At 46.3% G+C, this 27805-nt stretch overlaps 1 protein-coding gene across 1 annotated transcript in view; it reads left to right on the top strand.

Moving 5' to 3' along the window:
- The first annotated feature begins 1721 nt into the window (after window positions 1–1721).
- Window positions 1722–27805, top strand: part of LOC123486216 (omega-amidase NIT2) — a 33583-nt gene continuing 7499 nt past the window's right edge. Inside the window, exons 1-9 of the mRNA XM_045217474.1 lie at window positions 1722–1806; window positions 2373–2491; window positions 2960–3080; window positions 4899–4990; window positions 5140–5233; window positions 14540–14614; window positions 16060–16138; window positions 24075–24173; window positions 26111–26166. Of these exons, the coding sequence (XP_045073409.1) occupies window positions 1779–1806; window positions 2373–2491; window positions 2960–3080; window positions 4899–4990; window positions 5140–5233; window positions 14540–14614; window positions 16060–16138; window positions 24075–24173; window positions 26111–26166 (763 nt within the window). The 5' untranslated portion in view covers window positions 1722–1778. The remainder of the gene's footprint in view (window positions 1807–2372; window positions 2492–2959; window positions 3081–4898; window positions 4991–5139; window positions 5234–14539; window positions 14615–16059; window positions 16139–24074; window positions 24174–26110; window positions 26167–27805) is intronic.

Here is a 27805-nt window from a genome sequence, read left to right as displayed (position 1 = left end):
GTAGTAGTAGTAGGAGTAGTAGTAGTAGGAGTAGTAGTAGTAGTAGTAGTGGTAGTAGTAGTAGTAGTAGTAGTAGTAGCAGTAGTAGTAGTAGTAGTAGCATCAGTGGTAGTAGTAGTGGTAGTAGTAGTAGTAGCAGTAGTAGTAGTAGTAGTAGCAGTAGTAGTAGTAGCAGCAGTGGTAGTAGTAGTGGCATCAGTGGTAGTAGTAGTAGTAGTAGTAGTAGTAGTAGTAGTGGTAGTAGTAGCAGTAGTAGTAGTAGTAGTAGCAGTAGTAGTAGTAGTAGTAGTAGTAGTAGTAGTAGTAGTAGTAGTAGTAGTAGTAGTAGTAGTAGTAGTAGCAGTAGTAGTAGTAGTAGTAGCATCAGTAGTAGTAGTAGTAGTAGTAGTAGTAGTAGCATCAGTAGTAGTAGTAGTAGCATCAGTAGTAGTAGTAGTAGCATCAGTAGTAGTAGTAGTAGCATCAGTAGTAGTAGTAGTAGCATCAGTGGTAGTAGCAGTAGTAGTAGTAGTAGTAGCATCAGTAGTAGTAGTAGTAGCATCAGTAGTAGTAGTAGTAGCATCAGTAGTAGTAGTAGTAGCATCAGTAGTAGTGGTAGTAGCATCAGTAGTAGTAGCAGTGGTAGTAGTGGTAGTAGCATCAGTAGTAGTAGTAGTAGTAGTAGTAGTAGTAGTAGTAGTAGTAGCAGTAGTAGTAGTAGTAGTAGTAGCAGTAGCAGTAGTAGTGGTAATAGTAGTAGTAGCAGTAGTAGTAGTAGTAGTAGTACTGGTAATAGTAGTAGTAGCAGCAGAATATATTTTTTTCCATACGCACAAAAATATTATTTATCACAAATGTGTTTACATCCCTGTTAGTGAGCATTTCTCCTTTGCCAAGATAATCCATCCAGGTGACAGGTGTGGCATATCAAGAAGCTGATTAAACAGCATGAAAAAAAGGCCACTCTAAAATGTGGAGTTTTGTCACACAACACAATGCCATAGAAGTCTGAAGTTTTGAGGGAGCATGCAACCGCAGACCACGTGTAATCACGCTGGCCCAGGACCTCCACATCGGGCTTCTTCACATGCGGGATCGTCTGAGACCAGCCACCCGGCCAGCTGAGGAGTATTTCTGTCTGTAATAAAGCGCGTTTGTGGGGAAAAACTCATTGTGATTGGCTGGGCCTGGCTCCCCCAGTGGGTGGGCCTATGCCCAGTCATGTGAAATCCATAGATTAAGGCCTCATTTATTTATTTCAATTGACTGATTTCCTTATATGAACTGTAACTCAGTAAAATCCTTGAAATTGTTGCATGTTGCGTTTATATTTTTGTTCAGTATATACAGTTTCACTGTTCACCCCAGAGATTATTATACCTATTCAACATTTGGAACCACTATAACCAGCATGTTGTTGAAATGTGTATGTTAAAAAATAAGTTTAGGATTAGGTTTCAAAGCAGATTTTAAGAAGAAAGAAATTGTAGAAATAGGTGGGGGGGTTATGACTTTGTGGCTGTGGTAACTAGTGTCAACTGTTCCACGAAAAGAGTGGCGCGACCCGTCGGTATAAGAGGACCGGTCAGAGCACTTATATGAATAACACTGCATAATAGTGGCATCTGCCGGCCGGTTGAGCTAGCCAGCTACATACACGCATAAACTGAACCAAGCGCTTGAAGAAAACCAAGAGACCTTTATTTTGAAAAAGATGTCCAACATAGACCCCGGAAGAAGAGATGTTTTTGAAATTCATGTTATGAGAACACGAATCCTGCAAACTGCTGCAAGCACTAATGTCAACGTTGGCCAAGACAATGTCTAGTAAGTACAATATAGCTGGCTTTTACTGTTGACAACATTGGCTTTATTGTCGAGGCTAGCGATGTCGAGAGCTCCAGCTCAAATGGGCCATTTGCTCTATTGTTGACAGCTGAAAATAGCCAAGGAACGTTATTTTTTTCAATGCATGTAAAGTTGTAGCAGTTGAATTCGATGCACACCTGTGCAGTCTTCACTTATATTTTTGACCTTTTAGCAGATGGTCTTATCCAGAGCGACTACAGGAGCAATTGGGGTTAAGTGCCTTGCTCAAGTGCAAGGACAATTATTTTATTTTTTACCTAGTCCGCTCGGGGATTCGAACCAGCGAACTTTTGGTTACTGGCCCAATGGGCTTAACCTTTCGGCTACCTGCCCCCTTCATAGGCTTTACAGTAAAATACTCCCACCATGACCCCCCTGTGGATCATTGTAGTGTCTGGTCATTGACCTTGAGCAGAACTGAGCAGGAATTATGTAATAGGCATAGCCAGCATTTTGATCTGCATATCGTGGCAGAGTTTTAGACACTGGTGTCTGAATGATGACTATTCTGTTTCTGCCCCAAGAGTTCCGTCTGGCAGTGGTCCAGCTACACGTGACCAAGGTCAAAGCTGACAACCTCTCTAGAGCCCGGGGGCTGATCAGCGAAGCAGCTGGACATGGGGCCAAAGTGGTGGTCTTACCTGTGAGTACACCACCCCCTTTACTCTTCTGAAATGTTTAGTGATGACGATGGGCCTGGTTCCTCTCTAGATCTGAAATGTTTAGTGATGACGATGGGCCTGGTTCCTCTCTAGATCTGAAATGTTTAGTGATGACGATGGGCCTGGTTCCTCTCTAGATCTGAAATGTTTAGTGATGACGATGGGCCTGGTTCCTCTCTAGATCTTGCTCTTTATGGTCTAGGCTGCGACTGTAAAGCCCTTTGTGACAACTGCTGATGTGAAATATGATTTGATTTCCATCAAGCGGAACAATTGATCTCTTTTTCCAGGAATTAATATTGACTTGTTTTATTGTTGACTGACTTCTCTTTGTGATCATTAGAAAGGTTACTGTGCCAGTTTCCATGGTTACTGTGCCAGTTGTTTCCCATAATACCATCCAAACATGATTATATTTACATGTATGTTGTACATGTTTCCATGTACAGGAGTGCTTCAACTCCCCCTATGGGACTGGCTTCTTCCCTGAGTATGCAGAGAAGATCCCTGGAGAATCCAGCCGGGCTCTGTCAGAGGCAGCCAAGGAGAGCCAGGTGTATCTGGTGGGAGGTGAGCGGAACTCTGGACAACTGTTGGGACTGTCCCCATAGCTGGACAACTGTTGGGACTGTCCCCATAGCTGGACAACTGTTGGGACTGTCCCCATAGCTGGACAACTGTTGGGACTGTCCCCATAGCTGGACAACTGTTGGGACTGTCCCCATAGCTCTTTAGTCGGCTCTGATTAGATGACGTGTTCATGTGCTTGAGATGTGTTTAATATATGAGAGGTGTGTTAATATGGAGAGGTGTGTTAATATGAGAGGTGTGTTAATATGAGAGGTGTGTTAATATGAGCTGTGTGTTAATATGAGAGGTGTGTTAATATGAGAGGTGTGTTAATATGAGAGAGGTGTTAATATGAGCTGTGTGTTAATATGAGAGGTGTGTTAATATGAGAGGTTTGTTAATATGAGAGGTGTGTTAATATGAGAGGTGTGTTAATATGAGAGGTGTGTTAATATGAGAGGTGTGTTAATATGAGAGGTGTGTTAATATGAGAGGTTTGTTAATATGAGAGGTGTGTTAATATGAGAGGTGTGTTAATATGAGAGGTGTGTTAATATGAGAGGTGTGTTAATATGAGAGGTGTGTTAATATGAGAGGTGTGTTAATATGAGAGGAGTGTTAATATGATAGGTGTGTTAATATGAGAGGTGTGTTAATATGAGAGGTGTGTTAATATGAGAGGTGTGTTAATATGAGAGTTGTGTTAATATGAGAGGTGTGTTAATATGAGAGGTGTGTTAATATGAGAGGTGTGTTAATATGAGAGGTGTGTTAATATGAGAGGTGTGTTAATGTGAGAGGTGTGTTAATATGAGAGGTGTTAATATGAGAGGTGTGTTAATATGAGAGGTGTGTTAATATGAGCTGTATGTTCATATGAGAGGTGTGTTCATATGAGAGGTGTGTTAATATGAGAGGTGTGTTAATATGAGCTGTGTGTTAATATGAGCTGTGTGTTAATATGAGCTGTGTGTTAATATGAGAGGTGTGTTAATATGAGAGGTGTGTTAATATGAGAGATGTGTTAATATGAGAGGTGTGTTAATATGAGAGGTGTGTTAATGATCTGTGTGTTAATATGAGAGGTGTGTTAATATGAGAAGTGTGTTAATATGAGAGGTGTGTTAATATGAGAGGTGTGTTAATATGAGAGGTGTTAATATGAGAGGTGTGTTAATATGAGAGGTGTGTTAATATGAGCTGTATGTTCATATGAGAGGTGTGTTCATATGAGAGGTGTGTTAATATGAGAGGTGTGTTAATATGAGCTGTGTGTTAATATGAGAGGTGTGTTAATATGAGAGGTGTGTTAATATGAGAGGTGTGTTAATATGAGAGGTGTGTTAATATGAGAGGTGTGTTAATGAGCTGTGTGTTAATATGAGAGGTGTGTTAATATGAGAGGTGTGTTAATATGAGAGGTGTGTTAATATGAGAGGTGTGTTAATATGAGAGGTGTGTTAATATGAGAGGTGTGTTAATATGAGAGGTGTGTTAATATGAGCTGTATGTTCATATGAGAGGTGTGTTCATATGAGAGGTGTGTTAATATGAGAGGTGTGTTAATATGAGAGGTGTGTTAATATGAGAGGTGTGTTAATATGAGAGGTGTGTTAATATGAGAGGTGTGTTAATATGAGAGGTGTGTTAATATGAGCTGTATGTTCATATGAGAGGTGTGTTAATATGAGAGGTGTGTTAATATGAGAGGTGTGTTAATATGAGAGGTGTGTTAATATGAGAGGTGTGTTAATATGAGAGGTGTGTTAATATGAGAGGTGTGTTAAACAGTGGGCTGTGATGTGTTGGTGTATTCAGGCTCCATCCCTGAGGAGGATGATGGAGGGAAGCTGTATAACACATGTCCAGTGTTTGGACCTGACGGCAGCCTGGTGCTCAAACACAGGAAGGTGGGAACAGGAACAGGAGCAAGGGACACATGCATTACACATACATACAGTATGACTCCAACTTTATGAGGGGAGAAATGCTTTGACAGGGCACTGGCTGTATTTGAGTACATTCTCTGTCTTTATGTTTACCATGATTCCTCTTGAAGATCCACCTATTTGACATCGACGTTCCAGGGAAGATCCGTTTCCAGGAGTCAGAGACACTGAGCCCAGGGAGCAACCTGTCAGTGTTCGACACACGTGAGTCTCTGAGTCTGCTTCCCAAATGGCACCCTATTCCCTATGTAGTGCACTACTTTAGACCAGAGAATGGCACCCTATTCCCTATAGTGCACTACTTTAGACCAGAGAATGGCACCCTATTCCTATATAGTGCACTACTTTAGACCAGAGAATGGCACCCTATTCCCTATATAGTGCACTACTTTAGACCAGAGAATGGCACCCTATTCCCTATATAGTGCACTACTTTAGACCAGAGAATGGCACCCTATTCCCTATATAGTGCACTACTTTAGACCAGAGAATGGCACCCTATTCCCTATATAGTGCACTACTTTAGACCAGAGAATGGCACCCTATTCCCTATATAGTGCACTACTTTAGACCAGAGAATGGCACCCTATTCCCTATATAGTGCACTACTTTAGACCAGAGAATGGCACCCTATTCCCTATGTAGTGCACTACATTAGACCAGAGAATGGCACCCTATTCCCTACGTTAGGTGGTTGGTAGCTGCTGTACTTAATTACGGCTACTGATTGCAGTCTGCCAGTTTGGCTTTATACATAGCTTGGGCTTTGTCGACTAAGGCTTAAACTATGTATTTAGATTGTAGTTAGGTACTATAGGTAGGCATCGTGGGCTGTATATTATTAAGTAGTATAGGTAGGCATCGTGGGCTGTTGTGGGTAGCTGTTGTGTAGTTATTGTAGGTTACTTTTGTATTCGGCGGTGCCGGGTGTATACGAAGCTAGCTAGCTAACTCACCTCCTGGATTAGCTAGCGAGTAGCTATTAGCAACGGTAGCAACTAAAAACAATATCCTTTTAGCCAGCTACATTCGTTACGCAGCGACGCCGTTTTTCAAACAAAGTCAACACAGCAGCCATTGCTAGCTAGCCAACACTACCAGCTGGCTGTACTGTAGTAGCTAAATACAATATCTTTGTGCTAGCTACCCAACGTTTAATCATTGCTGCGTTATGAAAGGTAAGCTTGGCTTTTATATGGTTTTGAGTTAAGCTTAAACCATGTATTTAGATTGTAGGTAGGTATTGTAGTTTGGTATTATAGGTAGCTTACTCAGGTAGTTATTGAAGGTTATTGTAGGTAATTATTGTAGGTAAGTATTGTATTCGGCAGACCCCCGGCGAAGCACGAGGCTAGCTTACCCACTACTTGGACCAACAAAGCTAGCTAGCTAGCTAGCGGGTAACTACTGGTAACTTTTAGCAACTGTGGTTAGTTGTTTCCAATGTTATTTCATGCTTAAGAGTACCTGTGATTGAGCCAGCTAGCTGCTACCATTCAGCTGTTTTTCTAACCTCATTATCCGAGGCATTAACGTTAGGTGGTTGGTAGCTGCTGTACTTAATTACAGCTACTGATAACAGTCTGCTGTAGTTTACAACAATTCTAATTTCTAAAGTGGAAGTTGGGAGAGTTTTATTCGGGTGGTTCAGTGAAACAATTATAGTTTCTGAGGTGGAAGTTGGGAGAGTTATATTATAATTTTTTTTGGTGAGGGAGGCCTGCTCTCTCCTTTCCCAGATGTTTAGTTCATTTCATTCCGATCTCCTCTGCATTATTGTAGCCATCTGCTGCAGCCTGTCAACTATGCCTCTGCCTATCCCTGTTCTCTCCTCTCCGCACAGGCTACACAAACGCCTCACACCGCGTGGCTGCTGCCTCTCTAACCTGGTGGTCCCTGCACGCACCACACACCTGGAGTTCCAGGTCTCAGGCAGCCTCTGGAACTGCCGTTCTGCCGCCAACAAGGCTGACTTCATCCCAGCCTATGCTACCCTCCAGTCCCTCGACTTCCTGGCGCTGACGGAAACATGGATTACCACTGAAAACACTGCTACTCCTACTGCTCTCTCCTCGTCTGACCATGTGTTCTCGCATACCCCGAGAGCATCTGGTCAGAGGGGTGGTGGCACAGGAATCCTCATCTCTCCCAAGTGGTCATTCTCGATTTTTCCCCTAACCCATCTGTCTATCTCCTCATTTGAATTCCACGCTGTCACAGTCACTAGCCCATTTAAGCTTAATATCCTTGTCATCTATCGCCCTCCAGGTTCCCTTGGAGAGTTCATCAATGAGCTTGACGCCTTGATAAGTTCCTTTCCTGAGGATGGCTCACCCTTCACAGTTTTGGGGGATTTCAACCTCCCTACGTCTACATTTGACTCATTTCTCTCTGCCTCCTTCTTTCCACTCCTCTCCTCTTTTGACCTCACCCTCTCACCGTCCCCCCTACTCACAAGGCAGGCAATACGCTTGACCTCATCTTTACTAGATGTTGCTCTTCTACTAATCTCACTGCAACTCCCCTCCATGTCTCCGACCACTACTTTGTATCCTTTTCTCTCTCCCTCTCCTCCAACACTACTCACTCTGCCCCTACACAGATGGTAACAGCGCCGCCGCAACCTTCGCTCTCTCTCTCCCACTACTCTCTCCTCTTCCATCCTATCATCTCTTCCCTCTGCTCAATCCTTCTCCCTCCAATCTCCTGATTCTGCCTCCTCAACCCTCCTCTCCTCCCTTTCTGCATCCTTTGACTCTCTGTGTCCCCCTATCCTCCCGGCCGGCTCGGTCCTCCCCTCCAGCTCCGTGGCTTGATGACTCATTGCGAGCTCACAGAACAGAGCTCCGGGCAGCGGAGCGGAAATGGAAGAAAACTAAACTCCCTGCCGACCTGGCATCTTTTCACTCCCTCCTCTCTACATTTTCTTCATCTGTTTCTGCTGCTAAGGCCACTTTCTACCACTCTAAATTCCAAGCATCTGCCTCTAACCCTAGGAAGCTATTTGCCACATTCTCCTCACTGCTGAATCCCCCCCCTCCTCCTCCCTCTCTGTGGATGACTTCGTCAACCACTTTGAAAAGAAGGTTGACGACATCCAATCCTCGTTTGTTAAGTCTAATGACACTGCTGGTCCTGCTCACACTGCCCTACCCTATGCTTTGACTTATTTCTCCCCTCTCTCTCCAGATAAAATCTTGCGACTAGTGACTGCAGGCCGCCCAACAACCTGCCCGCTTGACCCCATCCCCTCCTCTCTTCTCCAGACCATCTCCGGTGACCTTCTCCCCTACCTCACCTCGCTGATCAACTCATCCTTGACCGCTGGCCATGTCCCTTCCGTCTTCAAGAGAGCGAGAGTTGCACCCCTTCTCAAAAACCAACACTCGATCCCACTGATGTCAACAACTACAGACCAGTATCCCTTCTTTCTTTTCTTTCCAAAACTATTGAGCGTGCCGTCTTTAGCCAACTCTCTTGCTATCTCTCTCAGAATGACCTTCTTGATCCAAACCAGTCAGGTTTCAGGACTGGTCATTCAACTGAGACTGCTCTTCTCTGTGTCACGGAGGCTCTCCGCACTGCTAAAGCTAACTCTCTCTCCTCTGCTCTTGTCCTTCTAGACCTGTCTGCTGCCTTTGATACTGTGAACCATCAGATCCTCCTCTCAACCCTCTCCGAGCTGGGCATCTCCGGCGCGGCTCACTCCTGGATTGCGTCCTACCTGACCGGTCGCTCCTACCAAGTGGCGTGGCGAGAAGCTGTCTCCGCACCACGTGCTCTCACCACTGGTGTCCCCCAGGGCTCAGTTCTAGGCCCTCTCCTTTTCTCCCTATACACCAAGTCACTTGGCTCTGTCATATCCTCACATGGCCTCTCCTATCATTGCTACGCTGACGATACACAACTAATCTTCTCCTTTCCCCCTTCTGATAACCAGGTGGCGAATCGCATCTCTGCATGTCTGGCCGACATACCAGTATGGATGACGGATCACCACCTCAAGCTGAACCCCTGGCAAGACGGAGCTGCTCTTCCTCCCGGGGAAGGACTGCCCGTTCCATGATCTCGCCATCACGGTTGACAACTCCGTTGTGTCCTCCTCCCAGAGTGCGAAGAGCCTTGGCGTGACCCTGGACAACACCCTGTCGTTCTCCGCTAACATCAAGGCGGTGACCCGATCCTGCAGGTTCATGCTCTACAACATTCGGAGAGTACGACCCTGCCTTACACAGGAAGCGGCACAGGTCCTAATCCAGGCACTTGTCATCTCCCGTCTGGATTACTGCAACTCGCTGTTGGCTGGGCTCCCTGCCTGTGCCATTAAACCCCTACAACTCATCCAGAATGCCGCAGCCCGTCTGGTGTTCAACCTTCCCAAGTTCTCTCACGTCACCCCCCTCCTCCGCACACTCCACTGGCTTCCAGTTGAAGCTCGCATCCGTTACAAGACCATGGTGCTTGCCTATGGAGCAGTGAGGGGAACGGCACCTCCGTACCTTCAGGCTCTGATCAGTCCCTACACCCAAACGAGGGCATTGCGTTCATCCACCTCTGGCCTGCTGGCTCCCTTCCTCTGCGGAAGCATAGTTCCCGCTCAGCCCAGTCAAAACTGTTCGCTGCTCTGGCACCCCAATGGTGGAACAAGCTCCCCTCACGACGCCAGGACAGCGGAGTCACTCACCACCTTCCGGAGACATTTGAAACCCCACCTCTTTAAGGAACACCTGGGATAGGATAAAGTAATCCTTCTACCCCCCAAAAATAAATAAATAATTTAAAAGTATAATTGTAAAGTGGTTATCCCACTGGCTATAGGGTGAATGCACCAATTTGTAGTCGCTCTGGATAAGAGCGTCTGCTAAATGACGTAAATGTGCCCTTGAGCAAGGCACTTAACCCTAATTGCTCCTGTAAGTCGCTCTGGATAAGAGCGTCTGCTAAATGACTAAAATGTAAATATATAGTGCACTACTTTAGACCAGAGAATGGCACCCTATTCCCTATGTAGTGCACTACTTTAGACCAGAGAATGGCACCCTATTCCCTATGTAGTGCACTACTTTAGACCAGAGAATGGCACCCTATTCCCTACGTAGTGCACTACTTTAGACCAGAGAATGGCACCCTATTCCCTATATAGTGCACTACTTTAGACCAGAGAATGGCACCCTACCTAGTCAAATCAAATCACATTTCATTTGTCACGTGCGCCGAATACAACAGGTGTAGATCTTACAGAGAAATGCTTACTGACAAGCCCTAACCAACAATGCAGTTTTAAGAAAATAGAGTTAAGAGAATATGTACAAAATAAACGAAAGTTAAAAAAGTAACACAATAAAATAACAATAACGAGGCTATATACAGGGGGTACCGGTACTGAGTCAATGTGTGGTGGTACAGGTTAGTCGAGGTAATTTGTACATGTAAGTAGGGGTAAAGTGACTATGCATAGATAATAAACAGTGAGTAGCAGCAGTGTAAAATCAATGTAAATAGTCTGGGTAGCCATGATTAGCTGTTCAGGAGTCTTATGGCTTGGGGGTAGAAGCTGTTAAGGAACCTTTTGGACCTAGACATGGCGCTCCGGTACCGCCTGCCATGCAGTAGCAGAGAGAACAGTCTATGACTTGGGTGGCTGGAGTCTTTGACAACTTTTTGGGCCTTCCTCTGACACCTCCTAGTATATACGTACTGGATGGCAGGAAGCTTGGCCCCAGTGATGTACTGGGCCGTACACACTACCCTCTGTAGTGCCTTGCGGTCGGAGGCCGAGCAGTTGCCATACCAGGCGGTGATGCAACCAGTCAGGATGGTGCAGCTGTATAACTTTTTGAGGATCTGAGGACCCATGCCAAATCTTTTCAGTCTCCTGAGGGAATAAGCTTTGTCGTGCCCTCTTCATGACTGTCTTGGTGTATTTGGACCATGATCATTTGTTGGTGATGTGGACACCAAGGAACTTGAAGCTCTCGACCCGCTCCACTACAGCCCCGTCGATGAGAATGGGGGCCTGTTCGGCCCTCCTTTTCCTGTTGTCCACAATCAGCTCTTTTGTCTTTCTCACGTTGAGGAGGAGGTTGTTATCCTGGCACCACACGGCCAGGTCTCTGACCTCCTCCCCTATAGGCTGTCTCATCGTTGTCGGTGATCAGGCCTACCACCATTGTGTCGTCAGCAAACTTAATGATGGTGTTGGAGTCGTGCTTGGCCACACAGTCGTGGGTGAACAGGGAGTACAGGAGGGGACTGAGCACGCACCCCTGAGGGGCCCCCGTGTTGAGGATCAGCGTGGCAGATGTGTTGTTGTCTACCCTCACCACCTGGGGGCGTCCCGTCTGGAAGTCCAGGATCCAGTTGCAGAGGGAGGTGTTTAGTCCCAGGGTCCTTAGCTTAGTGATGAGCTTTGTGGGCACTATGGTGTTGAACGCTGAGCTGTAGTCAATGAACAGCATTCTCACATAGATGTTCCTTTTGTCCAGGTGGGAAAGGTGTGGAGTGCAATAGAGATTGCATAATCTGTGGATCTGTTGGGGCGGTATGCGGGTGGAGTGGGTCTAGGGTTTCCGGGATGATGGTGTGGATGTGAGCCATGACCAGCCTTTCAAAGCACTTCATGGCTACAGACATGAGTGCTATGGGTCGGTAGTCATTTAGGCAGGTTATCTTAGTGTTATTGGGCACAGGGACTATGGTGATCCGCTTGAAACATGTTGGTATTACAGACTCCGACAGGGAGAGGTTGAAAATGTCAGTGAAGACACTTGCCAGTTGGTCCGCGCATGCTCTGAGTATATGTCCTGGTAATCCGTCTGGCCCTGCGGCCTTGTGAATGTTGACCTGTTTAAATCAAAATCAAATCAAATTGTATTGGTCACATACACATATTTTGCAGATGTGCAGTAGTATCTAACAATTCACAACAATACACACAAATCTAAAAGTAAAAGGATGGAATTAAGAAATATATCAATATTAGGACGAGCAATGTCGGAGTGGCATTGACTAAATTACAGTAGAATAGAATACAGTATATACATATGAGATGAGTAAAGCAGTATGTAAACATTATTAAAGTGACTAGTGTTCCATTATTAAAGTGACTAGTGTTCCATTATTAAAGTGACCAGTGATTCCATGTCTTAGAGGCAGCAGCCTCTACAGTGCAGGGTTGAGTAACTGGGTGGAAGCCGGCTAGTGATGGCTATTTAACAGTCTGATGACCTGTTGCCTTGAAATAGAATAGAAGCTGTTTTTCAGTCTCTCGGTCCCAGCTTTGATCCACCTGTACTGACCTTGCCTTCTGGATGATAGCGGGGTGAACAGGCCGTAGCTCGGGTGGTCTTACGCACATCTGCTACGGAGAGCGTGATCACACAGTCGTCTGGAACAGCTGGTGCTCTCATGCATGCTTCAGTGTTGCTTGCCTCGGGCGAGCATAAAAGGCATTTAGCTTCGTCTGGTAGGCTCGCGTCACTGAGCAGCTCACGGCTGGGTTTCCCTTTGTAGTCCGTAATAGTTTGCAAGCCCTGCCACATCCGACGAGCGTCATAGCCGGTGTAGTAGGATTCAATCACAGTCCTGTATTGACGCTTTGCCTGTTTGATGGTTCGTCTGAGGTTATAGCGGGATATCTTATAAGCGTCCCGCTCCTTGAAAGCGGAAGCTCTATCCTTTAGCTCAGTGCGGATGTTGCCTGTAATCCATGGCTTCTGGTTGGGATATGTACGTACTGTCACTGTGGGAACGACATCATCGATACACTTATTGATGAAGCCGGTGACTGATGTGGGATACTCCTCAATGAGTTGTGGAAAATAATCACTATACTTTATTACAAATCAAAATACTTCCAGAGTTTTTGTAGAACTAAGAATGACTTTATTACAATTTCAACAAAGCCGAGGCCGGTCTGCAGAGTAGCGCCCCCTCTTCTTCTCTCCCTCCATCTTATATAGTGCCCTCCACACACCATAGCTTTAAATCCCTCCCTCCTCAGTTTCCCGCTCTTTTATTGCTCCGCCCACTCCCTTTGTCTATGGTGGACGGCTACATTCGACTTTCATTCAGTTCAGATTCAATAGTAATACACTCAATCAATCCCTTATCTTGCAAAAACACTCATGTTTAGGTTAAACTCTGTTCAACCCCCTGGCGCCGCTCTTTATCACTTTGTGTGAGGAGAGAGACAAAAGGCCACAGGTTAGTTTCAGTCCCTGATAAGATAGGACAGCCATGGATTTAAGTAAAAGCGAGCAATTTGACCCTAAATCAGATTCCCTCTTTTACCCACACACACACACACAGTGAAATGACCCAATTCAGTTAGCCACAAAGAATGTTAACTATATGTTCATGATTAAATAAGTTTTATCTCATAGTCCACTAAACAATTTCCAACAAATGCCATCGAATGAATCCCGGAACATGTTCCAGTCAGTCCTGTAGTTTAGCATCTGCGTCATCTGACCACTTCCGTATTAACCGAAGTCACTGGTTATTCCTGCTTTAGTTTTTGATTGTAAGCAGGAATCAGGAGGATAGAGTTATGGTCAGATTTGCCAAATGGAGGGCGAGGGAGAGCTTTGTATGCGTCTCTGTGTGTGGAGTAAAGGTGGTCTAGAGTTTTTTTGGTTCTCTGGTTGCACATTTAACATGCTGGTAGAAATGAGGTCAAATGGATTAAAGTTATCCTGCATTAACTCTAACCCTGTGTTACTGTGTATTGGGTTAACTCTAACCCTGTGTTACTGTGTATTGGGTTAACTCTAACCCTGTGTTACTGTGTATTGGGTTAACTCTAACCCTGTGTTACTGTGAATTGGGTTAACTCTAACCCTGTGTTACTGTGAATTGGGTTAACTCTAACCCTGTGTTACTGTGTATTGGGTTAACTCTAACCCTGTGTTACTGTGAATTGGGTTAACTCTAACCCTGTGTTACTGTGTATTGGGTTAACTCTAACCCTGTGTTACTGTGTATTGGATTAACTCTAACCCTGTGTTACTGTGAATTGGGTTAACTCTAACCCTGTGTTACTGTGTATTGGGTTAACTCTAACCCTGTGTTACTGTGTATTGGGTTAACTCTAACCCTGTGTTACTGTGTATTGGGTTAACTCTAACCCTGTGTTACTGTGTATTGGGTTAACTCTAACCCTGTGTTACTGTGTATTGGGTTAACTCTAACCCTGTGTTACTGTGTATTGGGTTAACTCTAACCCTGTGTTACTGTGTATTGGGTTAACTCTAACCCTGTGTTACTGTGTATTGGGTTAACTCTAACCCTGTGTTACTGTGTATTGGGTTAACTCTAACCCTGTGTTACTGTGTATTGGGTTAACTCTAACCCTGTGTTACTGTGTATTGGGTTAACTCTAACCCTGTGTTACTGTGTATTGGGTTAACTCTAACCCTGTGTTACTGTGTATTGGGTTAACTCTAACCCTGTGTTACTGTGTATTGGGTTAACTCTAACCCTGTCCCTTCTCTGTCATATCTCCTCTAGCATACTGTAAGGTGGGTGTGGGGATCTGCTATGACATGAGGTTTGCAGAGCTGGCCCAACTCTACGCTAAGAAAGGTAATGTGGTGACTGTGCTGCACTGGGCTGTGGAAGTAAACCTTGTAACCATAGTAGGTAGAAAAGGATCCCAAAGGGGCATGTACAGCGCATTCAGAAAGTATTCAGACCCCTTGACTTTTCCACATTTTGTTATGTTACAACCTTATTCTAAAATTATTACTTTTTTTCCGAGACAGGATTGTGTCGAAGCACAGATCTGGGGAAGGGTACCCCAATATCTTTGCAGCATTGAAGGTCCCCAAGACATAGTGGCCTCCATCATTCTTAAATGGAAGAAGTTTGGAACCACGAAGACTCTTCCTAGAGCTGGCTGCCCGGCCAAACTGAGCAATCGGGGGAGCTGGGCCTTGGTCAAGGGAGGTGACCAAGAACCGGATGGTCACTCTGACAGAGCTCCAGAGTTCCTCTGTGGAGATGGGAGAACCTTCCAGAAAGATAACCATCTCTGCAGCACTCCACCAATCAGACCTTTATGGTAGAATGGCCAGACGGAAGCCACTCCTCAGTAAAAGGCACATGACAGCCCGCTTGAAGTTTGTCAAAAGGCACCTAAAGACTCTCAGACCATGAGAAACAAGATTCTCTGGTCTGATGAAACCAAGATTGAACTCTTTGGCCTGAATGCCAAGCGTCACGTCTGGAGGAAACCTGGCACCATCCCTACAGTGAAGCATGGTGGTGGCAGCATCATGCTGTGGGGATGTTTTTCAGCGGCAGGGACTGGGAGACTAGTCAGGATCGAGGGAAAGATGAACGGAGCAAAGTACAGAGAGATCCTTGATGAAAACCTGCTCCAGAGTGCTCAGGACCTCAGACTGGGGTGAAGGTTCACCTGGGCGAAGGTTCACCTTCCAACAAGACAACACAGGAGTGGCTTCGGGACAAGTCTCTGAATGTCCTTGAGTGGCCCAGCCAGAGCCCGGACTTGAACCCGATCGAACATCTCTGGAGAGACCTGAAAATAGCTCTGCAGTGACGCTCCCATCCAACCTGACAGAGCTTGAAAGGATCTGCAGAGAAGAATGGGAGAAACTCCCCAAATACAGGTGTTCCAAGCTTGTAGCGTCATACCCAAGAAGACTCAAGGCTGTAATCGCTGCCAAAGGTGCTTCAACAAAGTACTGAGTAAAGGGTTTGAATACTTGAATCTGTTTTTTATTTTTAATAAATGTGCAAACATTTCTAAAAACCTGTTTTTGCTTTGTCATTATGGGGTATTGTGTGTAGATTGATGAGGGGAAAAAAATATTTAATCCATTTTAGAATAAGGCTGTAACGTAACAAAATGTGGGAAAAGTCAAGGGATCTGAATACTTTCCAAAAGCGCTGTATATAAAAACAAATATGAGTAAGGGAATGTATTGAAGTTGCAATGAATGAACAGTGGGCAGACCTGGATAGTGAGGATGTTGTTGTTGTCATGGTTATCTGTCTTCCATCAGGATGTCAGCTGTTGGTCTACCCTGGAGCATTCAACATGACCACCGGGCCGGCCCACTGGGAACTGCTGCAGAGAGGAAGGTTGGTGAACATCTTAGAAGACCAAAGGTTTATGAAACCAGTTTCTATGAAGTAATTTTCCATTTTAAAACCATTTGCTGTGTCCGGCTCTCTGGCTCTCTTCTGCCCACACCGTTAGTATTATGCCATCCTAAAGGACACACCGGTAGTGTTTGCTGGCGAGAGTACTTAGCATCCCTGAACAGAGTGCCAGCCGTAATTTGCAAACCGATTCTACATGTCGAGAACATCCTGACTGGTTGTATCAGCATCTGGTATGGGGTCCGCGACCGGAAGGCCCTACAGAGGGCGGTGCAGACGGCCCACCACATCCCTGGGGGTGAGCTCCCAGCCATCCAGGCGGTGCAGACGGCCCACCACATCACTGGGGGTGAGCTCCCAGACGGCCCACCACATCCCTGGGGGTGAGCTCCCAGCCATCCAGGTGGTGCAGACGGCCCACCACATCACTGGGGTGAGCTCCCAGCCATCCAGGTGGTGCAGACGGCCCACCACATCACTGGGGGTGAGCTCCCAGCCATCCAGGTGGTGCAGACGGCCCACCACATCCCTGGGGGTGAGCTACCAGCCATCCAGGACGTACATGTCAGGCGGTGTCTGAGAAAGGCCTGAAGAATTGCAAAAGATTCCAGCCACCCAAGACATGGACTGTTCTCCATGCTCCCGTCTGGAAGGCGTTACCGATGCATCAAGGCTCTTCCTGGGTTCAGGCTAAATCAAGGCAGTTATACCATAGTGTGTGCCCTCAGGCCCCTACTCCACCACTACCACATATCTACAACACAAAATCCATGAGTATGTGTGTGTATAGAGCGTATGTTATCATGTGTGTGTCTGCATGTTTGTGTTGCTTCACAGTCCATAACGTGTATTTTTATCTGTTTTTTTATTTGTTTCTACTGCTTGCATCAGTTACCTGATGTGGAATCGAGTTCCATGTAGTCATGGCTCTATGTAGTACTGTGCGCCTCCTATAGTCTGTTCTGGACTTGGGGACTGTGAAGAGACCTCTGGTGGCATGTCTTGTGGGGTATGCATGGGTGTCTGAGCTGTGTGCTAGTCGTTTAAACAGACAGCTCGGTGCTTTCAACATGTCAAAACCTCTCACAAATACAAGTAGTGATGAAGTCAATCTCTCATCTACTTTGAGCCAGGAGAGATTGACATGCATATTATTAATGTTAGCTCTCTGTGTACATCCAAGGGCCAGCCGTGCTGCCATGTTCTGAACCAATTTACATTTTCCTAAGTTCCTCTTTGTGGCACCTGACCACACGACTGAACAGTAGTCCAGGTGTGACAAAACTAGAGCCTGTAGGACCTGCCTTGTTGATAGTGCTGTTAAGAATGCAGAGCAGCACTTTATTATGGACAGACTTCTCCCCATCTAAGCTACTGTTGTATCAATATGTTTTTACCATGACAGTTTACAATCCAGGGTTACTCCAAGCAATTTAGTTTCCTCAACTTGCTCAATTTCCACATTATTTATTACAAGATGTAGTTGTGGTTTTGGGTTTAGTGAATGATTTGACCCAGCTTATTCCTTGCCACCCATTCTGAAACGATGGCTTTACACCCCCTGCTATATCTGAAACTATGGCTTTACACCCCCTGCTATATCTGAAACTATGGCTTTACACCCCCTGCTATATCTGAAACTATGGCTTTACACCCCCTGCTATATCTGAAACTATGGCTTTACACCCCCTGCTATATCTGAAACTATGGCTTTACACCCCTGCTATATCTGAAACTATGGCTTTACACCCCCTGCTATATCTGAAACTATGGCTTTACACCCCCTGCTATATCTGAAACTATGGCTTTACACCCCCTGCTATATCTAAAACTATGGCTTTACACCCCCTGCTATATCTGAAACTATGGCTTTACACCCCTGCTATATCTGAAACTATGGCTTTACACCCCCTGCTATATCTGAAACTATGGCTTTACACCCCTGCTATATCTGAAACTATGGCTTTACACCCCCTGCTATATCTGAAACTATGGCTTTTACACCCCCTGCTATATCTGAAACTATGGCTTTACACCCCTGCTATATCTGAAACTATGGCTTTACACCCCCTGCTATATCTGAAACTATGGCTTTACACCCCCTGCTATATCTGAAACTATGGCTTTACACCCCCTGCTATATCTGAAACTGTGGCTTTACACCCCCTGCTATATCTGAAACTATGGCTTTACACCCCCTGCTATATCTGAAACTATGGCTTTACACCCCTGCTATATCTGAAACTATGGCTTTACACCCCCTGCTATATCTGAAACTATGGCTTTACACCCCCTGCTATATCTGAAACTATGGCTTTACACCCCCTGCTATATCTGGAAACTATGGCTTTACACCCCCTGCTATATCTGAAACTATGGCTTTACACCCCCTGCTATATCTGAAACTATGGCTTTACACCCCCTGCTATATCTGAAACTATGGCTTTACACCCCTGCTATATCTGAAACTATGGCTTTACACCCCTGCTATATCTGAAACTATGGCTTTACACCCCCTGCTATATTGTGGATAAAGAGTTACCTGTCTAACAGAACACAGAGGGTGTTCTTTAATGGAAGCCTTGCCAACAAAATCCAGGTAGAATCAGGAATTCCCCAGGGCAGCTGTCTAGGCCCCTTACTTTTTTCCATCTTTACTAACGACATGCCTTTGAGTAAAGCCAGTGTGTCTATGTATGCGGATGACTCAACACTATACACGTCAGCTACCACAGCGACTGAAATGACAGCAACACTTAACAAAGAGCTGCAGTTAGTTTCAGAATGGGTGGCAAGGAATAAGTTAGTCCTAAATATTTCAAAAACTAAAAGCATTGTATTTGGGACGAATCATTTTAATCATGAATAATGTGGAAATTGATCAAGTTGAGGAGACTAAACTGCTTGGAGTAACCCTGGATTGTAAACTGTCATGGTCAAAACATATTGATACAACAGTAGCTAGGATGGGGAGAAGTCTGTCTATAATAAAGCGATTCTCTGCTTTCTTAACAGCACTATCAACAAGGCAGATCCTACAGGCCCTAGTTTTGTGGCACCTGGACTACTGTTCAGTCATGTGGTCAGGTGCCACAAAGAGGAACTTAGGAAAATAGCAATTGGCTCAGAACAGGGCAGCACGGCTGGTCTTGGATGTACACAGAGAGCTAACATTAATAATATGCATCTCAATCTCTCCTGGCTCATACCCCACAAGACATGCCACCAGAGGTCTCTTCACAGTCCCCAAGTCCAAAACAGATTATGGGAGGTGCACAGTACTACATAGAGCCATGACTACATGGAACTCTATTCCACATCAAGTAACTCATGCCAGCAGTAAAATTAGATTTAATAAACAGATGCAAATGCACCTTATGGAACAGCGGGGACTGTGAAGCAACACAAACATAGACACATGCATACAAACACATGATAACATACGCACTATACACACACGTACACATGGATTTTTGTTATAGACATGTGGTAGTAGAGTAGAGGCCTAAGGGTACACACTGAAATCTGTTATGAATGTATTGTAATGTTTTTGTATTGTAATGTTTTTTAAAATGTATAACTGCCTTAATTTTGCTGGACCCCAGGAAGAGTAGCTGCTGCCTTGGCAGGAACTAATGGGGATCCATAATAAACCCCAGGAAGAGTAGCTGCTGCCTTGGCAGGAACTAATGGGGATCCATAATAAATACAAATACACTAACACCCACGGACTCAAACTAACACCCACAGACTCACACTAACACCCACACCCACAGACTCACACTAACACCCACACACTCACAATAACACCCACAGACTCAAACTAACACCCACACACTCACGATAACACCCACCCACACCCACACACTCTCACAATAACACCCACACCCACACACTAACACCCACAGACTCACACTAACACCCACAGACTCACAATAACACATTTACATTTTAGTAATTTAGTAGACACTCTTATCCAGAGCGACTTACAGTTAGTGAGTGCATACATTTTCATACATAACACCCACACACTCACAATAACACTCACACACTCACAATAACACCCACACACTCACAATAACACCCACAGACTCACACTAACACCCACAGACTCACACTAACACCCACAGACTCACACTAACACCCACAGTCTCACACAAACACCCACAGTCTCACACAAACACCCACAGTCTCACACAAACACCCACAGACTCACACTAACACCCACAGACTCACACTAACACCCACACACTCACACTAACACCCACAGACTCACACTAACACCCACAGACTCACACTAAAACCCACAGACTCACACCCACACACTCACACTAGCACACACCCACATACTCACTATAACACCCACAGACTCACACTAACACCCACAGACTCACAATACCACCCAGACACTCACAATAACACCCACACACTCACACCCACACACCAACACCCACAGACTCATAGTAACACCCACACACTCACACTAACACCTTACACACTCACACTAACACCCACAAACTCACAATAACACCCACACCCACAGACTCACACTAACACACACACACTAACACCCATACACTCACAATAACACCCACACACAATAACACCCACAGACTCACATTAACACCCACAGACTCACACTTAAACCCACACACTCACAATAACACCCACAGACACACACTAACACCCACACCCACAGACTCACACTAACACCCACACACTCACAATAACACCCACAGACTCAAACTAACACCCACACACTCACGATAACACCCACAGACTCACACTAACACCCACAGACTCACGATAACACCCAGACACTCACAATAACACCCACACACTCACACCCACACACTAACGCCCACAGACTCACACTAAAACCTACACACTCACACTCACACTAACACCCACAGACTCATACTAACACCCACACACTAACACTTACACACTCACACTAACACCCACAGATTCACACTAACACCCACAGACTCACACTAAAACCCACACATTCACACTAACACCCTCACACTTACACCCACACACTAACACCCACACACTCACCATAACACCCACACACAATAACACCCACAGACTCACACTAACACCCACAGACTCACACTAATTCCCACAGACTCACACTAACACCCACAGACTCACACTAACACCCACAGACTCACACTAACACCCACAGACTCACACTAACACCCACAGACTCATACTAACACTTACACACTCCCACTAACACCCAGACTCACACTAACACCCACAGACTCACACTAAAACCCACACGCTCACACTAACACCCACACCCTCGCACTAACACCCACAGACTCACGATAACACGCAGACACTCACAATAACACCCAGACTCATACTAACACTTACACACTCACACTAACACCCACAGACTCACACTAACACCCACAGACTCACACTAACACCCACAGACTCACGATAACACCCAGACACTCACAGTCAACACCCACACACTCACACCCACACACTAACGCCCACAGACTCACACTAAAACCTACACACTCACACTCACACTAACACCCACAGACTCATACTAACACCCACACACTAACACTTACACACTCACACTAACACCCACAGATTCACACTAACACCCACAGACTCACACTAACACCCACAGACTCACACTAACACCCACAGACTCACACTAAAACCCACAGACTCACACTAACACCCACCGACTCACACAAACACCCACAGACTCACACTAACACCCACAGACTCACACTAAAACCCACACACTCACACTAACACCCTCACACTAACACCCACACACTAACACCCACACACTCACAATAACACCCACACACAAAAACACCCACAGACTCACACTAACACCCACGGACTAACACCCACAGTCTCACACAAACACCCACAGTCTCACACAAACACCCACAGACTCACACTAACACCCACAGACTCACACTAACACCCACAGACTCACACTAACACCCACAGTCTCACACAAACACCCACAGTCTCACACAATAACACCCACAGATTCACACTAACACCCACGGACTAACACCCACAGTCTCCACACAAACACCCACAGTCTCCACACAAACACCCACAGTCTCACACTAACACCCACACACTCACACTAACACCCACACACTCACACTAACACCCACAGACTCACACTAACACCCACAGACTCACACTAACACCCACAGACTCACACTCACACTAACACCCACACACTAACACCCACACACTCACACTAACACCACAGACTCACACTAACACCCACACACTCACACTAACACCCACACACTCACACTAACACCCACACACTCCACTAACACCCACAGACTCACACACTAAAACCCACAGACTCACACTAACACCCACCGACTCACACTAACACCCACCGACTCACACAAACACCCACAGACTCACTAACACCCACAGACTCACACTAAAACCCACACACTCACACTAACACCCTCACACTAACACCCACACACTAACACCCACACACTCACAATAACACCCACACACAAAAACACCCACAGACTCACACCTAACACCCACGGACTAACACCCACAGTCTCACACAAACACCCACAGTCTCACACAAACACCCACAGACTCACACTAACACCCACCGACTCACACTAAAACCCACACACTCACACTAACACCCCTCACACTAACACCCACACACTAACACCCACACACTCACAATACACCCACACACAAAAACACCCACAGACTCACACTAACACCCACGGACTAACACCCACAGTCTCACACAAACACCCACAGTCTCACACTAACACCCACAGACTCACTCTAACACCCACAGACTCACACTAACACCCACAGACTCACACTAACACCCACACACAATAACACCCACAGACTCACACTAACACCCACGGACTAACACCCACAGTCTCACACTAACACCCACAGACTCACACAAACACCCACAGACTCACACTAACACCCACAGACTCACACTAACACCCACAGACTCACACTAACACCCACAGACTCACACTAACACCCACATACTCAAATACACACACACCAACACTTGTGCTGCTGCCATACTGTTTACTATTATTATTTATCCTGCTACCAGTGTCTTTCTCCTAACCCCTGGCGCAGTGGTCTAAGGCACTGCATCGCAGTGCTAGCTGTGCCACTAGAGATCCTGGTTCGAATCCAGGCTCTGTCGTAGCCGGCCGCGACCGGGAGACCCATGGGGCGCGCACAATTGGCCCAGCGTCGTCCAGGGTAGGGGAGGGAATGGCCGGCAGGGGATGTAGCTCAGTTGGTAGAGCATGGCGTTTGCAACGCCAGGGTTGTGGGTTCGATAAAATAATGTATGTGCTAACTGTAAGTCGCTCTGGATAAGAGCGTCTGCTAAATGACTAAAATGTAAAATGTAAAATGTACAAACAGTATCTACCAGTGTCTTTTTCCTAACCCCTGGCTACATGTACAAACAGTATCTACCAGTGTCTTTCTCTGCAAATTTGGTACTGACCCTGACCCAGACCCTGACCCAGACCCAGACCCAGACCCAGACCCCTGTATATAGCTTCCTCTTTTATTTATTATTTCTCTTGTTTGTTATTAAATGTTTGTTTTTAGTTTTTTGTAATAGTTCTACTATTTTGATATTGAATACTGCGCTGTTGGGTAGGGCTTGCAAGTTAAGCATTTCACTGTACTTGTGCATGTGACAAATTCAACTTGAATTGCGCAAAAATGTTAGCAGTCAGACGTCCACCAGCGGGTGGTCCCTAAAACACACCACGCCGAATGAACGGCAGACAGATGGCAGATGAACGGTAGAGCAACATTCACTGCTGTGTGTGGTCTTTAACTCAGACTCCTGTCTGTCTGTCTGTCTCCCTACCAGGGCGGTTGATAACCAGGTGTACGTGGCCACAGCTTCCCCTGCCAGAGATGAGACAGCCTCCTACGTGGCCTGGGGTCACAGCACTGTCGTTAGCCCCTGGTGAGTACTAGAGAGCCTGGGGTCACAGCACTGTCGTTAGCCCCTGGTGAGTACTAGAGAGCCTTGGGTCACAGCACTGTCATTAGCCCCTGGTGAGTACTAAGGAGAGTCTGGGGTCACAGCACTGTCGTTAGCCCCTGGTGAGTACTAGAGAGCCTGGGGTCACAGCACTGTCGTTAGCCCCTGGTGAGTACTAAGGAGAGTCTGGGGTCACAGCACTGTCGTTAGCCCCTGGTGAGTACTAGAGAGCCTGGGGTCACAGCACTGTCGTTAGCCCCTGGTGAGTACTAAGGAGAGCCTGGGGTCACAGCACTGTCGTTAGCCCCTGGTGAGTACTAGAGAGCCTGGGGTCACAGCACTGTCGTTAGCCCCTGGTGAGTACTAGAGAGCCTGGGGTCACAGCACTGTCGTTAGCCCCTGGTGAGTACTAGAGAGCCTGGGGTCACAGCACTGTCGTTAGCCCCTGGTGAGTACTAAGGAGAGTCTGGGGTCACAGCACTGTCGTTAGCCCCTGGTGAGTACTAGAGAGCCTGGGGTCACAGCACTGTCGTTAGCCCCTGGTGAGTACTAAGGAGAGTCTGGGGTCACAGCACTGTCGTTAGCCCCTGGTGAGTACTAGAGAGCCTGGGGTCACAGCACTGTCGTTAGCCCCTGGTGAGTACTAAGGAGAGCCTGGGGTCACAGCACTGTCGTTAGCCCCTGGTGAGTACTAAGGAGAGCCTGGGGTCACAGCACTGTCGTTAGCCCCTGGTGAGTACTAGACAGCCTGGGGTCACAGCACTGTCGTTAGCCCCTGGTGAGTACTAGACAGCTTGGGGTCACAGCACTGTCGTTAGCCCCTGGTGAGTACTAGAGAGCCTGGGGTCACAGCACTGTCGTTAGCCCCTGGTGAGTACTAAGGAGAGTCTGGGGTCACAGCACTGTCGTTAGCCCCTGGTGAGTACTAGAGAGCCTGGGGTCACAGCACTGTTGTTGGCCCCTGGTGAGTACTAAGGAGAGTCTGGGGTCACAGCACTGTCGTTAGCCCCTGGTGAGTACTAGAGAGCCTGGGGTCACAGCACTGTCGTTAGCCCCTGGTGAGTACTAGAGAGCCTGGGGTCACAGCACTGTCGTTAGCCCCTGGTGAGTACTAGAGAGCCTGGGGTCACAGCACTGTTGTTAGCCCCTGGTGAGTACTAGAGAGCCTAGGGTCACAGCACTGTCGTTAGCCCCTGGTGAGTACTAAGGAGAGTCTGGGGTCACAGCACTGTCGTTAGCCCCTGGTGAGTACTAGAGAGCCTGGGGTCACAGCACTGTTGTTAGCCCCTGGTGAGTACTAGACAGCCTGGGGTCACAGCACTGTCGTTAGCCCCTGGTGAGTACTAGACAGCCTGGGGTCACAGCACTGTCGTTAGCCCCTGGTGAGTACTAAGGAGAGCCTGGGGTCACAGCACTGTCGTTAGCCCCTGGTGAGTACTAGAGAGCCTGGGGGTCACAGCACTGTCGTTAGCCCCTGGTGAGTACTAGAGAGCCTGGGGTCACAGCACTGTCGTTAGCCCCTGGTGAGTACTAAGGAGAGCCTGGGGTCACAGCACTGTCGTTAGCCCCTGGTGAGTACTAAGGAGAGCCTGGGGTCACAGCACTGTCGTTAGCCCCTGGTGAGTACTAGAGAGCCTGGGGTCACAGCACTGTCGTTAGCCCCTGGTGAGTACTAAGGAGAGTCTGGGGTCACAGCACTGTCGTTAGCCCCTGGTGAGTACTAGACAGCACATACTGTAGTGTGTAATGCCACGTGCAGTGTCTGTAATCACACTGTATTTCCTGTAGGTGCCAATATTTTTTCTCTCTGTGGTTTTCACATTGCCATGGAGGCCAGTCATGTCCTGTGTACAGAATGTGTTTTATTGGATGTGTGATGTGATTGAAAGCATTTATAACGGTAACATCTATCATGACAGGGGAGAGGTGATATCTAAGGCAGGGTCTGAAGAGGCTGTTGTTTACGCAGACATTGGTGAGTGGTGCCAGAGTGGTCCTAAACCTCTTTGTGAGTGGTTCAGTGTGGTTGAGTGGTCCTTAACCTCTTTGTGAGTGGTTCAGTGTGGTTGAGTGGTCCTTAACCTCTTTGTGAGTGGTTCAGTGTGGTTGAGTGGTCCTTAACCTCTTTGTGAGTGGTTCAGTGTGGTTGAGTGGTCCTAAACCTCTTTGTGAGTGGTTCAGTGTGGTTGAGTGGTCCTTAACCTCTTTGTGAGTTGTTCAGTGTGGTTGAGTGGTCCTAAACCTCTTTGTGAGTGGTTCAGTGTGGTTGAGTGGTCCTAAACCTCTTTGTGAGTGGTTCAGTGTGGTTGAGTGGTCCTTAACCTCTTTGTGAGTGGTTCAGTGTGGTTGAGTGGTCCTTAACCTCTTTGTGAGTGGTTCAGTGTGGTTGAGTGTTCCTTAACCTCTTTGTGAGTGGTTTAGTGTGGTTGAGTGGTGCTTAACCTCTTTGTGAGTGGTCAGTGTGGTTGAGTGGTCCTTAACCTCTTTGTGAGTTGTTCAGTGTGGTTGAGTGGCCCTTAACCTCTTTGTGAGTGGTTCAGTGTGGTTGAGTGGTGCTTAACCTCTTTGTGAGTGGTTCAGTGTGGTTGAGTGGTCCTAAACCTCTTTGTGAGTGGTTCAGTGTGGTTGAGTGGTCCTAAACCTCTTTGTGAGTGGTTCTGTGTGGTTGAGTGGTCCTAAATCTCTTTGTGAGTGGTTCTGTAGTTCTGGAACTTTGAAAGCTTTTATTGCGATAAAAATAAAAACAAACCTTTCCATCAGATTCTTTCTGGGTCATTTGATATTGACTAACGTAACTGTAGTTTGAGCCAGCACTATTATCCACTGTGACTAACGTAACTGTAGTTTGAGCCAGCACTATTGTCCACTGTGACTAACGTAACTGTAGTTTGAGCCAGCACTAATATCCATTGTGACTAACGTAACTGTAGTTTGAGCCAGCACTATTATCCACTGTGACTAACGTAACTGTAGTTTGAGCCAGCACTATTATCCACTGTGACTAACGTAACTGTAGTTTGAACCAGCACTAATATCCACTGTGACTAATGTAACTGTAGTTTGAGCCAGCACTAATATCCATTGTGACTAGCGTAACTGTAGTTTGAGCCAGCACTAATATCCACTGTGACTAACGTACCTGTAGATTGAGCCAGCACTAATATCCACTGTGACTAACGTAACTGTAGATTGAGCCAGCACTAATATCCACTGTGACTAACGTAACTGTAGTTTGAGCCAGCACTAATATCCATTGTGACTAACGTAACTGTGGTTTGAACCAGCACTAATATCCACTGTGACTAATGTAACTGTAGTTTGAGCCAGCACTAATATCCACTGTGACTAACGTAACTGTAGATTGAGCCAGCACTAATATCCACTGTGACTAACGTAACTGTAGTTTGAGCCAGCACTAATATCCACTGTGACTAACGTAACTGTAGTTTGAACCAGCACTAATATCCACTGTGACTAACGTAACTGTAGTTTGAGCCAGCACTATTATCCACTGTGACTAATGTAACTGTAGTTTGAGCCAGCACTATTATCCACTGTGACTAATGTAACTGTAGTTTGAGCCAGCACTAATATCCACTGTGACTAACGTAACT

The sequence above is a fragment of the Coregonus clupeaformis genome, unplaced genomic scaffold (assembly GCF_020615455.1).
Source record: "Coregonus clupeaformis isolate EN_2021a unplaced genomic scaffold, ASM2061545v1 scaf1070, whole genome shotgun sequence".
NCBI classification, from domain to species: domain Eukaryota; kingdom Metazoa; phylum Chordata; class Actinopteri; order Salmoniformes; family Salmonidae; genus Coregonus; species Coregonus clupeaformis.
The sequence above is the reverse complement of the archived record's forward strand: the minus strand, read 5'-3'. Positions and strand labels throughout refer to the sequence as shown.